The 19,862-nt window shown below is 37.6% G+C and overlaps 1 protein-coding gene across 18 annotated transcripts in view; it reads left to right on the top strand.

Moving 5' to 3' along the window:
• The window catches only part of KMT2C (lysine methyltransferase 2C), a 258,254-nt gene that overhangs the window by 159,775 nt on the left and 78,617 nt on the right, over positions 1–19,862 (top strand). For 14 of the 18 annotated variants that reach the window (XR_001917926.1, XM_018046667.1, XM_018046672.1 and 11 more), the window contains exons 13-18: positions 514–591; positions 2,204–2,901; positions 10,731–10,850; positions 13,246–13,362; positions 18,543–18,644; positions 18,928–19,032. Coding sequence is in view for 17 of the 18 variants with exons in the window: in XM_018046667.1 (XP_017902156.1) it covers positions 514–591; positions 2,204–2,901; positions 10,731–10,850; positions 13,246–13,362; positions 18,543–18,644; positions 18,928–19,032 (1,220 nt within the window). In the remaining variant the exon portion in view is untranslated. The remainder of the gene's footprint in view (positions 1–513; positions 592–2,203; positions 2,902–10,730; positions 10,851–13,245; positions 13,363–18,542; positions 18,645–18,927; positions 19,033–19,862) is intronic. The other 4 variants (XM_018046670.1, XM_018046671.1, XM_018046683.1 and 1 more) reach the window with 2 other exon arrangements.

Consider the following 19,862-nt stretch of genomic DNA (forward strand, 5'->3'; position numbering starts at 1 on the left):
TTATTTCAGTTATTTCAAGGATATTTCAGTTATGGTTGTTGCAATATTGGTAATAGCTATTATTGTACCTGAGGATCTGGAATTAATGAGAGATCAGGTTGGGGAAAAACCACTTATTAAATTTCATCTTGGTCTCCCCTCAAAGTCCGTGGGGTTGTATGTGATACTGTATGTTATATAAGTTGAGTTGATACATAAAAACTTCTTGAGATTTTTTGAGGTTAAATTTATATTTAACAATTCTCATTGAAAGTTATACTTCATAAAAAGGGAAAGTGAAGAAAAATAAGACAAAACTATAATAGTCTTATAATATGCAACCAGATTCCTTGTTTCATTTTCATATCCTTCTTCAAATGAATAGTAGTAGCAAGATGTTTTATGCTTAAATTTGAAATTGGTATTTGTCAGTAGGATAAATATCTTACTGAAAATAGCGTTGAGAAAGCAGTGTTAGAGAAGTACAGAAATTTTGACTCCTTTCTGGAGATCCCACAAATGTGTTATTCACAGCAGTTCACATCCATCCCGGAGAGCAGCAGAGGAGTAATCCACCAGAAAGTTGTGACATGCGTGGACTTCTCGTTTCTGGTAAGCAGCCCATTCATGTTGTCCGAGCTGATTCACATCGTTACACCTGTATGGTCACTGTGCAGATTTAAGTCCTTGTCTTCTCCGTTCATTTTCCCAAACTAGAGAACTGTTCAGCACCAGAGAATTGATTGCTGTTGCAGTGTTCACATTTTGGTAGTTAGATCTGTGGTTCAGTGATCCTTTTTATAAACAGTTGGAAGTGAATTTCTAAAGCAGAAGTAGGGCATGTTTATGCTCTTAACCCTTCCTGCCTAGCTCAAAGGAGAAAGAGCATGCTCATGTTCCGTGTGTCTCCCTTCACTGGTGAGACTTGAGGTTCTTAGCCTCCTGGTAGCACGTAGTTTAGGCATTCCAGATAGCACTAAGATCAGTGTGTTTCACTGGAGTCATTCAGATGGTGGGACTTTTGGTTTTAAACCTATAAATGTTTACTTCATTTATGTGTATTTTCCGTTTTAAAATTTTTTATCGCTTTTAAAATATTTTTGAAGCACTTTTATGTTTAAAAATTTCAGTATAATCAGATCTGTTATTTGCTGTTTTCTTTTCAGCTGTAGTCTTTTAATAAAGCAGGAATGAGAAGTGAGGTTTCATCACTAAAATTTCAAACATTAAGAATTTCAATTTCCATGGTAAATGGTGAACAAGGAAATTAGCATCCTTATTAATGTGCCTTAGAGATTAACCTTGATGGCTTTTGAAAGAAGTGCTGGTTTTCGTCAGTGCTCTCACTTAACAGAGCCACTTGGGGCTCATGTCAGTTGAACCTCTGACCTTACTCCTAAGTATACTGGGTTAAAGTTTTAACACACTTAGTACCCTGATTTAAAATTTACCGATTAGTAACTTTAGATACTTCTGATGTCTAGTTTTGTTCATTGATTTGTTAAGATAAGTCTCTTTGGTTATATAGATGATGAGGAAGAACAAGAATTATATCCCCCACCCCTCCCTTGCCAAAAAGAAAATGTTGATTATGTTAGCAAGTATAGCTAAGCAAAGTCTTTTCTGTCTGTGGTCGTTACTCATTTCGGTCTACAGAAGCTTTGTTAGATCTTGTGTCTGCTTATTGCAGATCCTTTTTAGACTAATCTTTGCTCTTCAAACTTGGACATACTGTGTAATATCACTGAGCCTCATTTTCCTAGCTATAAAACGAATGTAATTTTACTTACAGAATTCTAAATCCTTTGTAAGTGCTCAAACTGTAAAACATTATATATGTATAATTGGTATATTGGAAATTAATTCTGTTTTAATATTCCTACCAGAAATTACCTTGAACTCTGGGGATCCTATTAAGGCAGTGTTTTTGTAGGTTTTCTGGTTTGATCTGTGACTTATTCTAATCCATAAACCCTGGTGTGTATTGACACTAAACTTAATAATTGCCTTTCTTGATGAATACCATCTGATTTTAAGGCGTGATTTTAACCAAAAGTAATGTTTTGGAAGCCCTCCCTACCCCATCTTTTTTCCCATCCAAGCCTGTTACTTTTAAACCATAGAGCTACAGACATTTAAGGCATTGATGTTTTATACCTACTCATAGTTAGGAATTTTAAAATTCATATGTACATTAACATAATAGATATTCCAAATTTTCTAGAATCATCCCAAGATAAAATGGATCCTGAATCGGAAAATCAGATTTCTCGTGAAGTTGATGGTGAAGCAGTGGAGATGTGTCCGAAAGTGGCATGTACCTGTGACAGGCCAAGTGAGAACAGCATGGAAGTGACCGAGCGCGCTGACGCCCTCCCTCCCCAGCTGGTTGTGCTGCAGGAGGAAGTGCAGTCAGTGGAGGAGCCGAATGTGGTGGCGTCGCCGGAAGAGTCTCGGCCTCCCGAAGTCACCATTGAGTCTGTCATTCTCCCACTGGAAACCTTAGTGTCCCCAGATGGGGAAAGCACTTCTTTATGTTCTACAGAACATTTGGCTGTAGAAAGGGAACAGAGAGAAAACCCTGAGCCTTCTGCATTTATGGACTTGGAAGCGGCTCCTGCAGTTGAGAGTCAAGTGAAAGATGGCTTATGCCAAGAGGGCAGATTTGTGAAACTATCCTCTGAGACCGAGTCATCGTCTTCCTCAGCAGCGGACACAAGCAAGGCTCACGTGTCTTCCTCTCCAGCACTTTCTTCCGACTTGCCTTCCCATGACATGCTGCACAGTTACCCTTCCACTCCCAACGCCTCTGTTGCAAACATCCTGCCAACCACGTACATCTCAGTCACCCCCAAAATTGGCATGGGCAAACCAGCTATTACCAAAAGGAAGTTTTCTCCTGGTAGACCTCGGTCCAGACAGGTATGGTGATTTTAATGATTCTGACAAAAAAAGATGCTGGAGCAATTCTATAAAGTAAAACGGTGTATGTGTAGCTTTGGTTTCGAGGGCAATTTTCTTCTGTCTTTAGGTGGAACTCAGATGTAATGTTGATGTATGTGCTTTGGCCACTTTAAAAAAATACTATTAATGAAGACTAATTTATTGAGCTTTAAGTGATCTTTTCGGAATTTAAATGCAACCTATTAGAAACCACTAAAAATTTTTTTGGTTCTATGCTGTAGGGACAATAGAGCTTTAAAAAAGTAAAGTTTTGGATATAGTGTAACATTTTTCCCCTCAGATGTATTTGTTTTATGGTTTCATACACAAAAAATTTAGGATTATACTGTTGATCTTCAGGAAGTGAAGAGAGTTCCACGATTATTCTGTAAAGTTTTGTGGGCTCTATCCTTTATGGGTGCATTTCAGATATTTTTCAGTGAGACTTGAGTGAAACTGCAAGGCAAAGTGAAGATGCTGTCGCTAAGAATCGTGTGTTCTACAAAATTCCTACTTTCTGAAGTATTTTTAGAAAATAGCAAGATACTAAACAGTGCAAAGTGTTCAGTCACAGTAGTAGTTTGGAGTTTTAAGTCTCATGATCTAGATTGCTTTTAGTGATTTAAAGTTTAACTTTTTATAGGGATAATATCTGGTCATCTAATTTTTGTAATGATAAAGAAAAGTAGAAAGGTTAAATCGAATTTTACTTTAATGTGAAATTAGTCTCCTCTATTTAAAATTCATATATATTTTATTTTCAAAAGGCAGCAGTTTATACCAGAGGCAAAGGAGTTGCCACATGAAATTTACATATTTCTCTATGGCAAAGGCATACACAGTAAATGCAAACACTCTATACATGCCTTTCTCTAAGTATTTTACTTGGTACTTATTTTCTCTTCAACCAAGAAAGATTTTTCTTTTCAAACTAGTTCTCTTCCTCCTTAGTTAGTTTTTAGTTTATTTTCCTTTCCTTTTTTGAATAGCATATACTAATTGTGTAGTTCTGGCTCTGAAAAGACTTTTGCAATGAAAATTTGAATCTCTAATTTTCTTTCAGAAATTTACACCCTTTAAGGATTTTACATTATAAATATTCCTATTAAATTTTACTGATAACTCTCCTTAGAGTCTTCTGCTCCAACTGAGAAAACATTATGATTATTTTTCTGTTGACTTACGTTCCAAAATGGTATGGGTATGTGTATGAGAGAGCAAGTACATGTATATTTTTCTTCCTGGTTCATCCCAGTTTATATGAGCCATGTCTTCATATTTGTTACTGCTTCTGCTATGTTCTGTTTCAGTTCTGGTCATATTCTCCTTTCTAGTTAGCTGCCACCATCTCATCACCGCCTCACAAGTTGCTGCTGATCTCAAGCAGCTTGTCGGCTGTGTTTTAGTTGTATAGGAAACGGGCTTCACTTGATGATTCAAGGCTTATTGATACACTGATGTTTTGATGTTGAACAAGGTTCTCTTTTTGTATTACTTTATGAGAAAATATTTAACAAAAACACATGACTGTGATCTGCTTCAGGTGCTCATGTGCTAATTGCTTTCATGGTAGTACTGGAAGTTTCTATTGAATCTCCTGTGAAATGTTTTTAGACACATTTGATTGAAGTATTAAATGTTTAAAGAAAGCTTCATAAAGAAAACTTAAGTACTTCTAAATGTACTTTGATAAATTTATAAGAATTTTTTCATTTTATCTTTCCACCATTTTTTTGTTGCTGACATATAAGTGTGGAGGCTTAGGGATTTACACAGGTTTGAAGACTGACAGCTACTGAGAGAGTCTCATACAGAAGGTGAAATTTCTTCAGCAGAGGAGGTTTTCAAAAATAATACTTCATTAGATCATAACCACTTGGCCATTATGTTGTGAACTTAATTTCTTATTTTCATCAATTTAAGTAGTTTATTAAGAACCTTAGAATTTTATAATATGCTGCTGTATTGCAATAGCATTTTAAATGAAGTGTTTCGAATTAACATATCAGTTTCATAATGTATTCTTGTGAGAGCAAACCAGGCCTCCAGTGGTGAGCTGTAGAGGATTGTAGTTTTGTTAACAATTAATTACAAGTAAGCAATCCCTCCCCTCGCTCTTTCTCCTCCCCTCCTCTCTGCCCTCCCTCGCTTCTTTCCTTTCTTCTCTTTCTTAAATTTCTGGTTTCTAAATGTAAACCTTTTAGTAAGAAGCACTGTTGGCATTTAGGGGGCAGGGGGCAGTTTTGCTATTAAAAGATAGGTCGGTAAATCATATCATCCAAATGAAGATTCAATTCTTGATAAATTATTTCATATCCAACTTTTAACTAAAATTTAAAATACTACTGGATATATATATAATGATAATTCATTAAAAGAAATTACCCTAGTAGTTATAATTGTCTGTTCTTGATTACTTATGAGTTAAACCTTCATGCTGATACTTTGTCTTAGAACCTATTAAAAAAGTTTCATTAGTAAGTAGATAAATGTTCTTTATTCTTCATGAGGAATAAAATACGTAGAGTACATGCCAACAATGATTTTTTTCACATATCTTCTAAATACTACACCACATTTTATCAAAATGACTTCTAAGAACCCTATTTAGTATCATTTGTATATATCTGTAGTATAATTAATTGATACTAGGAAAGATTATTATAAATTCACATGAACATTTCTGTAGTGCAGTTGTTTGGCTTCAAAGCCCTATTCTTTGATTCCTGTACGTGGACACCAAGCAAGTTAGGTTGTAAAGTCTCTTGATTTCTTCATCCATAAAACTACATCAGTTGCTTATTAGAATTTAATGATAATATATATAAAGCACCTGACACATAGCAAACATGTCTGCCCTGTTTTCTGGATTTGCAGAATAATGCAGGTATCACGTGAAAATGGAGACTTGAGAAGGATGTGATATTTATGTGTTAAATGTAGTTCTGCAGAGGTGGTCCTGAAACCCAACACGTTGACTCATAACTATTTCTAAAGAAACGTGCCAGTGAAAATAACTGCAGGCCTGACCGAGTCAAACACTGGCCACAGGAAATGCAAAAGGGTAGCAGGTTTTCAAGTTCAAAGCTGCCTAATGGCTGCACACATTTTAGAACTAAACTGCTATTTAATTATTCTGTGTGTGTGTGAGATGCATAGTAGAGGGGCCCACAGGTGCTGTGGGGAAGCAGGCAGCAGGAGGAAGAGCTCCACTCAGGCGTGCTTTCTAGGAGGAATGACCAGACCCCTGCTGCCCACGGTGTGCCTGCAGACTAGCAATATCAATGTCACCTCGGAGTCTGTTACTCTGAATTTCAGGCCTCACCTTTGCTTGAGTGGAAATGTTAACTTTAAGAAGAACCCCGTGCAGCCTCAAGTCCAAGAAGCACTGCTCTAAACCACTGAGAGACTAGTTTTCATCCCCCAAAGCGTCTTGCCCTTTGGGGTGTCAAGCTACAAGACGTACAGATTAGAAGTACGCATCCCTGTCAGTTTTCTTGTGCCTGTTGGATTTTTTTAAGCCATTACCAAAATGACAGCTAGCACCAGCCAAGTTTGCTTTCTTAAATTACTGAAGGTTAAAACTGGCAACAGCTATTTCTCTACTTTATATAGTATATATCTTATCAAATCACTCTCAGGACTAAGCTTTTCCTATTTGATGTTGAACTCAGTTTTGTATATGACTTGCTTACGTTAAAAGAATTCTGTAAGTCATAAAAACGAATTGTTTCTGTAATGGCTGTAATGTACATGAGTGAATGTGTGTCCCAGAAAGACAAATTATGAGCACTTACGTCTTCAGTTTCTCTTACTGGTTGCCCTCCTTTCTCCTCTCTCTCCACCGTCCTCCCTTTCTCTAAATCAAACTCACCTGTTAACAGCAATCTTGGTTTGCGTAGTGTGTTAGGAGAGGGTACACTTGAGATTGACTTAGGGGTGGATTTCCCCAGAAGATGCGAACATTCTCTGACCACACTTGAAGCTGATAGAGTCCACGAGGGTCCTCTTGGACTCCAGCTGTGAGGCTGATCTCACTTCACAGCCAGCAGCAGGATTTGATTTCCAACAAAGTTGCTCGCAGTAGCCTACCCTCCCCCAGTCCTTATTGTTCCCACTTCCTCTTCCTTGAAACAGGAACAGCTGTGTAATTTACTAAGTTGAGAAATTTACCTGAGAGATTGGCCTCAGCAGAAAGGAAAATACCAACATCAAACAGTAATTATTGTTGGAACCTAATTCAATCTGTGCAGAGTAGTATTTTTAAAGTTTCTGTGGCATTTGAGATCAAGTTCGTTGTATTCATATTTAGCTCTCTTTGTAACTTGAATTCTCTTGACCTTCTTTAACCCTCTTGTTTCTAGTTGAGTTTGTAGATAGATTTAAGAGTCACAGTGCGTGGGATATGTTGGTAAGTTTTTAACAGGTGAAGAAATCTTAAGATTCTGGGCTACCACCAATGGAGTTAGTGTTTCATATTGTAGTACAGTGTTTATGGATGCATTTTGAATATATGTGTGCAAAAAGGCGATGTAGAAAATAGATGTTCAATAGGTGCTGAACAGAATGCCTACTTAGCTTAGCAGTGAGCAAAAATAGTGTGTCTGCCCTCAAGCTTATGGCTATAGATAAATACAGGTAAAATCAGGCGTAAAAATGGGATAAACCACATTGCAGTAGATGGGGAAGCTGACCTTTTCTGAGTGGTCTCTGTAAACGCTTTTTGATCACAACCGAGATCTGAAGGATAATTTATAACTGAAGTTGATAATTAAGGCAGTTTCTAGTTTTACGGTCTCAGGTATATATTAGGTAATTTCTTCTTTGTCAAAATATCTAAGAGTAATCATAATTTTTCTTCATCTTCTATAAAATTGCATGGGCTCTACTTTCCAATGCTTTTTGATAACATACTTGTTAAAGTTTGTAATGTAATTACCCATGCTTTTTTGTATAAGTTTTTCATAGCAGTTGAAAACGGCATCTAAGCAGTCTTCATCTGTAGAGCCCTTCATTTCCTTCATCCGTGTTATGTGGTGTGAATGCTTTTTGAAATGAGATACAACTATAGCATCAAACTAACTTTTAAATTATGATGAAATAATATTATTTTAGAGTATGACCTTTTATGGTATATTGTAAGAACTGTCTACTGATGTAATAACATTAAATGATCTACCAAAAGGAATTTAAGATGTGCAACACTAGCCAGATCTCCTCAGAGAAGAATATTGAGTGGATATATTAAGAGAACTCACTCTAGATATCTCTTGCCCCAACTCTACCTCTGAATAATTTAAGACCCCGTGTTGTGTTCATTGTGAGGATGCTTCAGGTGTGGTGAGGGAGACCATAGTTGACTGGAGAGCTAGGGAAAGGCCTCTCTGAGGAGGACGAGGTGAGGCCGTATCCGAAGAGCCGGAAAACGCTGGCCATGGGGTGGTTGGGGTCGCTGTGAGGCAGGAGGTCCCCGCCGGGGAGGAGATCCGATCAGGCGGATCGGCGGCCCAGATGAGATCGAAGAGAGGCAGTGGGAAAGGTTTGATTTTCAGTGTCCCGGGCACTGTCAGAAGGTGTAGGAAAGGTTTGGAGTGTCTTGCTTGGTCGGGCTTACAGCTTTTGGGAGTCCGTCTGATTGCCGTGTGGAGAAAGGCTTGAGAAGGACACACAGACACAGGAGAGCTTGGATGTGGTGCTGGCCATGGGGGGCGCAGAGAAGCAGGATGGTCAGGACTGGCTGGAGATCAAGCCGCTGAAGGTCCCGATGGTTCGGCTCAGAGGAGTGGTGGGGGAGGCCTGAAGCGGCAGAGGAGAGTGCTGAGGGAAGAGAACAGGTCTAAGGACTACCCGTTTTCTGACTCAGCTGGGGTCCATGTGTAAGGGCGGAGAGATGGGGAGATGGGACTTGTGAAGGGAGAGAGGTTAGACGTGGTGACTGGAGAGGTTTAGGGTCACCAGACAGAGATGCTGAGAGGGAAGCAGAAAATCGTAATAACTTGGAGCTTTCAGAACATGACTGCCCTGGCGGCTCACGTGGTGAAGAGTCCGCCTGCAATGCAGGAGCCCCGGGTACAATCCCTGGGTCCAGAAGATCCCCTGGGGGAGGAAATGGCAACCCACTCCAGTATTCTTGCCTGGAGAATTCCATGGACAGAGGAGCCTGGCGGGCTGCAGTCCATGGGGTCACAAAGAGTCAGACATGACTAAGCGACTGATGCTTTAATTTTCAGAACATTCTAGAAACAGAAATGAGAATTTGGGGAACAGCAGCATCCAAGATGGTGTTTACAGCCCTCATTATAGATAAATACCATTGAGAACAAAACCAGAGAGAGGAGAGGGGTCCAGGCTTCCGAGTCAAGTGGAAGGAGGAAGGTGCCTTGGAGGCCGGGATGGGTCAGTGAGGGGAGCAAAGGAGCCCGGCAGAACTACACTTGTTTGTTGAGAGTTGGAGTAAAATTACAGGAGAAATCGCTTTCAGCAGCGCAGAGGCTGCAGAAGACCCTGGATGCAGCGGGAAGGAGGCCAGGTGTGGCTCGAGATGCAGGATGATCCCTTAGTGGGACAGCGACGTGTCTGTGAAGCCAGTGTAGCTGTTAGCTGAGCCGAGGGGAGGTTAATTAAAGCGAAGCCAGGCTCCCTGTGTGGTCCTTCTCAAAATACTGTTACTTCATTAACAGTCTCCTCCCCAAAGGGTAGTCAAGTTCTTACTTCTGGTTGATTATTCAAATTCCCTGATGGTATTTTAATGTGATTAATAGGCAACTACTTGTTAGTTTGTTAGTATTCTAGAAACCTGGTAAGTAACATGTTTTTTGTCTTTACTTTTAATCATTTAATTTGGTAAAACCGTAGCATGCATTGTTGAATTATCTAATTCAAAATAGGTTTTTTATTATTTGACATTTGTTTTGTGTTTTTCTTTTAAAATGTTACCTTTGTGGAGTAAACATTTTTCTTTTTGCTGCTTCCTCATCAGATTAGTCCAGGTTATTTCTGAATGTAATTATTTGGAAGCAAAATGTGTTAGTTTTATTTTAACTATTTTGATAAGTACTATTTCTCGTATAAATAATCAGATAGTTCAGGCATTTTAATTTGCAAATTTAGGACAATTTGCTTTAACAATTTACTGCTTTTCGAATTAGTGCCTTGGATGTAATATAAGTGTAATAATCCCCTAAATAAAAATAAAAACCAAAGTCCACAACTAGTGGGCACTGAAGGAACAGTAATTAAATGGTAGGATTATAATGGTGTTTACATCTTATGGTTACAAACTGACTTTCCAGATTTTACAGTGAATGTGTCTGTTGATGGCTCATGTTTCTGATTGCATTTTTTGGCCTACTGTTTCGGTGGTTTATAGCAAGAAGTATACATAACATTCTTTAAGTTTACTCATTTCCCCTTTCTGGCAGAGTGATAGTCGTTAGAAAAGAGTAATGCCCAAATGGTTTCTTATAGTTTTAATATTTAAAGTTTGATTGACATTTATTTATATCTTCGTGCTATAATTGCTGTTCGGAAGTCAATGTTGATGTTGCATAAACCTTAAATTAATATGCTTTATTGTACTGATGTTTCAACCAGAATATAACATTTAATGTAAATTGTAGCTGCAAACATTTAAACATAAAGTCACTGTTAAGTGGTAAGCTTACTTTCCTTACTTCCTTGAAGCAATTTGTCCTAAGTTTCCATACGTCTGCATTTGTTTTTGCTGTTCTAAAATTCCTTAGTTGCTGGCTTTGACCTTTTACGTTGCGGAGTTTTATACATCTATTTTCTCACCTGCCATATCCTAGGGGGCTTGGAGTACCCATAATACAGTGAGCCCACCTTCCTGGTCCCCAGACATTTCAGAAGGTCGGGAAATTTTTAAACCCAGGCAGCTTCCTGGCAGTGCCATTTGGAGCATCAAAGTGGTAAATAAAACTGCATTTACATTCATATGTCATTTCTTTCTGGTTGGTTTTGTCCGAATAGAAGTTAAGAATTAAACTTTTCTATTTTTCAGAGCCACTTTTTACATCTAAAATTTTTAATATGAAGAAGCAACATGCTTGCCTTTAGAAACCTGGACTAGGAGGGAATTAAATTGCCATTTTACTTGACTGATCTTAAGTGTAAATTTCTAATACCTTTTTAATGTTTCCTTTTATAATTAGCAGTATTTTTTCTGTTGGGGGAAATCCTTGTCCCATAGGCTATAAAGTAATTAAGGACTTGTTCATGATATAAAATTTTGTTGCTCAGAAAAGAACAAAAGAAAAACTACATTAATGTTTTATACATAATTGGAAAAGAAATAGCAGAATTGCAGCAGATTTCATTATCTGTTAATAAAAATTATAGAAACTTTTTCATATCTTTGGTGGATAATTCTGCTAGTCCTTGACTGTAAGTTAAGCAATCTTATGCATTTTGAAGGGTGAAAAATTAATTTGAAAAAAATGTTAATCATCTGAAAAGTTAAAACGTTACTGACTAGAGAAGACAGTATTTCATCTTCATTTAATATAATTCTAGAATAATGGTTTTTAATTTAGAATAAGGATTTCAAAGGAGTTCTAGATTCTGCTTTCTTATTTTCTATCACTATTGGAAGAACTAGTTTTCAGCTCACTCAGATACTAATGCAAGGTATTGAGAATGTAAATATCTTTTTAAGAGCTTAGAAGTCTTGCTTGACCATTTTGAAGCGTATACCACTCATTTTCTACTTTTTCTTAACCCGTGTCATTGGGTGCTGAGGAAAAATGAGTTGAGGGATTGCTATAGTCTTGATTCAATCACTGACTTGTAAAAAGTCTTTTATACCGATTAAGAAACAAAGACTATCCAGTCCAACCCTACCCTGTGTCTTGTTCTGAGAAGCTTGATATTTGAAGGAGAGGAGCTTAAGAGGATAAAGAGAGACAGATGGAAAACTGGAAGCTGGCTGTACTTACTAAGCTGAAGGGAAAAAAGACCCCCTTCCCGTTTGTTCCTGTGTGTCTTCCTTACGCTCACGATGTAGCCATAATTTATGTGCTTGGAAACCATTCTGCCGAGGAGGTAATGAGCTCAGTATTTCAAACTATGGAAAGTGAGATCCATTGAAGATATGGCATGTTACTTCACTTGTGAGGGGAAAAAAATCAGGATTTTCCCGAGCATTTTAGTAATCTTAAGTATATGTAAGTAGGTGTGTAGATGCCAGGTTTTTTTCAGATAGTAATAACTCTGGGAATAAGAAAATCATAAAAACAAATAACCTCAGTACTTATTTGTTAAGATATCAGGAAATTCAACATGTTTTTCCAAAGATTTTTTTCTTGTATTAGATAAAAATTCAGATAAATTATTTCTATTTCAAGTATTTATTATCTCATTGATTTAAAGCAAGCCTTTTACTTTCATCAGATTTTGAATGATTAAAGGAAATTGACAATTTTAATGACAAAAAATTACTACTGTACACTTAAAAATTATTTTTGACGCATTGCGGCAGTACAGAGTATTGGTTAAGAATGTAGACACTGGAGCCAGACTTGCCAGCTATATGACTTGGGCAAGTTACTTAACCATTTTATTCCTCAGGGTAGGTGCATGCTCAGTTGCTTCAGTTGGACTCTAGGGCTGGACTGTAGCCCACCAGGCTCCTTTGTCAATGGGATTTTCCAGGCAAGAATATTGGAGTGGGTTGCCATGTCCTCGTCCAGGGGATATTCCCAACCCAGTAATCAAACCAGGTCTCTTGAGTCTCCTGCATTGGCAGGCAGATTTTTTATCACTAGCATCTCCCGAAAGCCCATATTCCTCAGTGTCCTTATCTCTAACATGGGGATAATAAGATAGTAGTGACCATATGAGATTGTTGAGAGGAACAAGTGCTTCGAGCAGTACGTAGTGAGTACTCAGTGTGTCTTAACTCTTAGTATACTCATAAGAAGCCAGCCAGAGAGAGTCCTTCCCTACACTTGCTCTGTATGTGATAAAATTAGTTACACATGAAAGTATGTGGTTAGAGGTGTGTCTGTTCTAGCCACCTTGGATGTAAGGTTAGGAAATGGAAATACAGTGACAGGGGTTTACTGATGCAAGGCATTCACAGTGACAGACCCATGTTTGATTTTTAAGGTTGCAGATGTTTAGGTTGTAGAACACGTATTGGCAGATGCAAATGATAAGCCTGGTCCCTTAATAGCTATCATTCGATTGGAAGAAAAGAAGCAAGTGTATTTGTGTAACATTTCATATGATGGTTTATCTCACATTTGGATGTAAAATTCTTCTGAGCCTTTACAGAATGCTGACTTTTCCGTATCTGTTGTGTAGGGCCGGGGGTCTGGATTTCCAGGAAAGCGGAGGCCTCGCGGTGCAGGACTGTCTGGACGAGGCGGCCGAGGCAGATCAAAATTGAAGAGTGGAATCGGGGCAGTCGTGTTACCTGGGGTAAGGCCTGCTGCCTTCACATTCGCTGTAGTCCTTAATGTGTCGGCTGATGCTGATACTCTCACTTATGCCAAGTTACTCAATGGACGTGAGTTGAGCAAGCTCCGGGAGTCGGTGATGGACAGGGAGGCCTGGTGTGCTGCAGTCCATGGGATTGCAAAGAGTCGGACACGACTGAGTGACTGAACTGAACTTTAGATGCTGAGAGTCACATAAATAGGCTAAAGTCACCTCAAATTTGCGCATTTGCTTATTTCTGACTATGTTGGGTCTTTGTTGCTTTTCTCTGTGTGCGGCAGGCAAGTAGGGGCTGCCCTCTGGCTGTGGTGCAGGAGCTGTCGTTGCGGTCTCTTCTCTCACTGCGGAGCATGGACTCTGGGGCGCAGGCTCAGTGGTTGTGGCAGGCGGGCTTGGTTGCTCCGCAGCATGAGGGATCATCCCGGATCAGGGATCGAACCCGTGTCTCCTGCATTGGCAGGCGGACCCTACCACTGAGCCAGCTTTCTTTTTAAACCTCTGACGAAGTTTCCTTTATATTTCCTGCCTTCTCATGCCTTTTTTCTTTTCCTCCCTTCCTCTTTGACTCTGACCTTTCTGTGCCAACCCTTCCCAAAATCCAGTATGCAATATATTTGCTCTTCTATAAAAAAAAATTCCCGTCATATTCTTGAGTTTATAGGAAGAATTTAATTATGTGGGCGCTTTAAGTTTTTGACTGTAGTAGTTCTCAGTGTTGTAATGTTGTTTACAGAAGAAATTAGGGATGTTGTAGGTTAGTGTGGACTCTAAAAATGTTGGAGATTTTGACTGTCTTTTAATTTGAATTTCAGGTGGGTAAATATTTGCTCACTGGCACATTAGAAGGCTTTACTTAAATGTGATGAAAAAAATCACGTTTGGCAAATAATGGCAAACATTTCATGCAGTGACTTTACTATTTTACTGATAACCTGTTTTTCAGTTTCCAATTGTCATGTTAAGTTCAGGAGACAGGTAGAATTATTCAGTTTTCCTACTAAAGAAGTAAAGAAACCTGGATTGTGGTCCTTTATTAAAAAAGCAAATTCCTCCTTCCCTGTCTCCTCCCTCCCTTCCCCCGCCCCCAAATTGGTAGACTTACTGAGATAAAATTGATATAAAAGAAGGTACAGATATCTGAAGTGTACAGCTGTGTAGGTTTTGACATATGGTTGCACCCATGAAACCCACACTGCAATTAAGAGCATCCTCAACCCCAGAATTCCTTTGTGCTGCCCCAAAGACCCTTGTCTTCCTTCTGGCCTCACCCCTGGGTAGTGCCTGATCTGATTTCCATCGCTGTTGATTAGTTTGCATTTTCTGGAGTTTATAAGTGAAATCATACTGAATATTCTCTTTTTGATGTGACTTATTTCACTCAGCATACTTATTTTGATATTAATTCATGCTCTTGTATGTTAGCAGTGCGTTCCATTTTGTTGCTTAAAAGTGTTACATAGTATGGGTGTGCCACAGTTTGTCTGTTCACCTATTTAGGAACATTAAGTTCATGTCCATTTTTTTGTCTCTTAGAAATAAGTGTGCTCTAAACTTTTATATCTCAGTTCATATGTGGACTTTTTTTTTTTCCTCATGGATAATCACGTAGAGATGGAATGCTGGATATATGGTAGGTATAGGCTTAGCTCTTCAAGGAAAGGCTAGTTTTCACCTTGGGTGTGACATTTTATATTTGTAAGACTGTACAAGGCTCTATTTCTTCCGCCTACTCACCTACATTTGGTGTGGCCAGTCATCTTAATTTTAGCCACTGAAACAGGCATGTTAATAGTGTCGTCTTTGTGCTTCTCTAGTGACTCCTGATGTTCATCAGCTTTTTAGGTGCTAACGTGCTGTCTGTATATCTTCTTTCATAAAGTCGCCCTTCAAATTTTTAATATATTAAAAATAAATTAGTAGGTTTTTTTTTTTAATTTACTGAGTTGAGATTTCTATATTCTGGAAACAAGCTCTTTATCATATATATGATTTGCAGTCTGCCTTTGCATGTTCTTAACTGTGTCTTTTGAAGAGCAGATGATTTAATTTTGATAGAGTCCAATTTATTGATATTTTCCCCCTTTGGATTGTGCTTTCTGGTGCTGAGAAATATTTATGTAATCCAGGGTCACAAAGATGCTCTGCTTTTAGAAAGGTATTACACTTAGATCTGTGATCCAATTTGAGTTTTTTAACTATGATTAAGGATGAACGTTCTCTTTTTTTCACATGCTGTGAATAGCCAGTTGTCTGAGCACTGTTTCTCTGAATTGCCTTTCGTCATTCTTAAGCATTTGTTTAGGCTGCTGCCGCACTGCTGTGATTACTTCTACTTTACAACTGCTCTTGAAATCAGACACTCTTTGTCTTTGGATTTCCTACTTTTCAAAGTTGTTTTGGCTATTCTAAATCCCTTGTACTTCTATATTAATTTTAGTGTTAGCTTGTCAGTACCTATAAAATAAACCTGCTAAACCTGGGTTTGTGTTCAAAATATAGATTAACTTGGGAAAAATTGACATTTTAACCATATTGAGTTTTTGAATCCATGAACACCAGTATTTCCATTTCTTTAGTTTCTTTCAGTAATGTTTAGTTTAACAGATAGGTTGAACAGACACTGTTAATCAGATTTATCTCTACCATATTTTTATGCTGTTGTTAATGGTAGTGTTGTCTTAATTTCAGATTGTTTTTGTCAGTTGCTAGTATTTAGAAATACTGCTTATTTTTGTGTATTGCTTGTGTATACAGTAAGGTTGTGTATACTATAACTATATCAAACTCCCTTATTCTAATTGCTTATTTGTAGAATCCATGGGATTTTCTACATAAATGATCATGTTGTCTGCAAAGACAGAGATAAACTTTGTCTTTCTTTTTAATCTAGAGTCCTTTTGTGTCTCTTTTTTATTGAATTTGCGATAACTTTCAGTACAGTTGGAATAGAAGTGATGAGCTTAGGTAATCTTGTTTTTGACCGTGAGGAGAAAGCAGATAGTTTTTCATAATTAAGTATGGTGTTTAGTTTTAATAGACATCCCAAATAAGTTTGAGGAGATTCTTTTCTATTCATAGTTCGCTGTGATATTTTTTGAATCAGGAGTAGATGTCAGAAAATAGATTCTGTCAGTTTTTTGGGTTTTTTTTTTTTTTTTTTTTTTTTTGCATTTGTAGAGATGGTCATGTAGCTTGTTTGTTGATAAGGGAGTTACAACAGTTTTTTATCAGCTATCTTTCCTCAATTTAAAAATTTTAAACATTATATATAGATCAGAGTGTTTCTATTGCTGCTACCTCCTGAGTCCTAATTCTCTCACTTTCACCTGATTTGGGCATTTACATTTTAGGCTGATTCATATGAGATTGCCAGCATTGAGCCGCCTTTGACTGGCAGAACCAGCAACCCCTTATGTGATGTGTGTCCACGGGCAGACAACACAGCCGTTTTGCTGTGTTTGATGTCATGGGGCTGCAGCTTGTGTAGTTGTCTGCAGCTTATTTTTCACCTCAGCAGTGTAGTGTGATGACTTTCTATATGGAAATCCATACAGCTTTCCACCTTGCTATTTTTTTAAATACTGCATAATTCTTCATAAGTTTGGATTTTTTGTAGTTTCAGTCATTCCCTCATGCTGACTTGACTAATTGGGTTGTTTACACTTTTCCCTTGTTATCTTTAGGCCTTTGTGGTTGCAAATTGTTTTTATTGTTGACACTGTGAAACAGTAGAAATGTCCGTTAAAACTGCGTTTAAACTCATGTATATTGAAAAAATTTATTACTGTAACATATTTCTTCTATTTAGTTACTCTTTTGTCAGTCGTTTGTCAAGAACAATAATTCTATTTTTACTTTGTGTTTCAGCTCAATTCTTCCACACTAGATTGTAAGCTTTTAAAGCAAACAGGGTATATAATTTTGGCATTGGTTTTCTTATCCTCTTTTTTTAACATCCAATTCAGAGCTTTTTTCATGATAAGCACTCTGGAAATAATTATTAACAAGCCAGTGTGTACCTAGTTGATTTGGTCACATTTAACTAAGTCCATAACTTAATGACTGTGGTTGATAATCCTTTGGCTAATACTGAAATTTTGACAAGTTACTCAAAATGATTATATTCTGAAGCATTGCTGCCCCCAAAGAAATATGTGACCTATAAGGTACTAAGATATTAGTTGCTCGGTCATGTCCAACTCTTTGTAACCCCATGGACTGTAGCCCACCAGGCTCCTCTGTCCATGGGATTCTCCAGTCAAGAATACTGGAATGGGTAACCATTCCCTTTTCCAGGGAATCTTCTTGACTTAGGGATTGAACCCTGGTCTCTTGCATTGCAGGCAGATTCTTTACCAGCTGAGCCACCAGGGAAGCCCCGTGTGACCTATATATGCAACTTATAACTTTCTAGGGAATTTCCTAGAGGTCCATTGGTTAGGATTCCACCCTGACTCACTGCCAAGGGGCCTGGGTTCAGTCCCTTGCTGGGGAAATAAGATCTAGCAAGCCATGCAGCTTGGCCAAAACGTACCCTCTACCTACTAAAACAAAAAAACCTTTCTAGTAGCTACATCAAAAAAAAAAGGAACAATGAAATTTAATTTTAATATATACTTTTTGATTCATTATGTTCAAAATAACATCATATCAACATGTAATTTTTAAAACGCACAAAATTATTTATGAGCTATATCTACATTATTTTTTGTTTGTTACTAAGTCTTTAAAATCTGATGTGTATTTTGTATTTATATCTTTGTACATCTCAGTTTGGAGTGCACCCATTGCCGGCTTCAAGAGTCACTGAAATAGAATGATACATACATATGTGTGTGTGTGTGTGTGTATGTGTACACATAAATAATACACTCTTTGTTTCTTGATTAGAATTTCTGGTTAATCAAGTCTTCGTAAAGACAGATTTGTTTTCTCATTACTTCCTGATCTGTGAGACTTGTAGCTCTATAAAGAAACAATTAAGTGAATAAAAAATGCCATACTTTATAATATTATCTTGGCAATAATAGTCTAATTTAGAATTGTTAGTGTGATCTCTGGAAAAAGTTACATTTTAAATATGAATCTTCTTAAACTTTCCAACCAGGTATAATACAGGTGAGAAGTATGACTTCACATTTTGTGTATTTTGCTTTTTATAGGTGTCTGCTGCAGATATTTCATCAAATAAGGATGAAGAAGAAAACTCTATGCACAATACAGTTGTGCTGTTTTCTAGTAGTGACAAGTTCACTCTGCATCAGGTTTGAACTAAATTATTCGTCCTCCGCTTTTGTATTCCTCCTTGTCCGTTTCTAATTCTTCTCAGCTGCACTGACATTGGTGTGACTGACACTGGATCGGCCAAAAGATTTGTTAGGTTTTTCCACAGCATCTTACGGGAACAAATTTTTTGGCCAACTGATTATTTAGCTCTAGAGCTATATCAATGAAGAAAGTGATTTATACAAATTGTAAAATTAGCATGTTAGCATATTCTTAGTTTGGTCTTGGATTTAAAATATGTTATTGTGTTCTTAATTTCAGGATATGTGTGTAGTTTGTGGCAGTTTTGGCCAAGGAGCAGAGGGAAGATTACTTGCCTGTTCTCAGTGTGGTCAGTGTTACCATCCATACTGTGTCAGTATTAAGGTAAATACACTTAAATATAAATATTATGATTTGAACTGAGTAGTATTGTGCTAACTCCAGTTCATATAATTAATCAATTATTGTTTGTTAGGATTATTATACATCTGTGACAATATTTAAGTATATACTTTAAATATTGCCTTTAAAGTGTTGCCTCAAGAAACTCCTACAGATCTATGATCTTAATTTGTGGTAATTATCCTGCTTTGCCTTGAAAAAGTATAACAACAAATGCATACATTTAATTTTAAAAGATACTTTATACTATTTTTTGGTAAGGCATGAGGTTGATTCATTCTGTCTATTGATCATAAAAGTTGTGTACTAGAATATGTAGTAAAAACTCATTATTTCACCCTGCTCACGCTCCACTTTCACCAAACCCTCATTTGTATGCAAAAGGACATTTTCTTTTACCTGGATCAGTGGGTTGATAGTTTTCATCAAATTTGAAGCACATGTTATGGTTCACCAACCTACTCTCAACTTCCACCCTCCACTTCACACCCTCACAAGTTCTTAAAAAGTTTATAATTGTCTGCTGCTTCTATCATACATGTCACATTATGTTAACTATTTCTTCTCCTAAATAGGATATGTTTGCAACCTTTTTTAGCATCTAGTAATCTTTGATTGCACAGGGACATTGTGCATTGTGTTAGCATATTGTTGAAAGTCTGGATTTGGTTCCTTTAAAAAAAGGATTGAGTTGTTGTGCAGGCAGTTGTTTGAACCTTTTGAAACTTCTTTTTAAGGTGAGTCCACAGAGCCTTCTCTCTGGGGTGGCCCGTCTCAAACTAAGAACTCTTTGTTGTTGTTCAGTCACTGTG

This window comes from Capra hircus, chromosome 4 (assembly GCF_001704415.2).
Source record: "Capra hircus breed San Clemente chromosome 4, ASM170441v1, whole genome shotgun sequence".
Taxonomy (NCBI): domain Eukaryota; kingdom Metazoa; phylum Chordata; class Mammalia; order Artiodactyla; family Bovidae; genus Capra; species Capra hircus.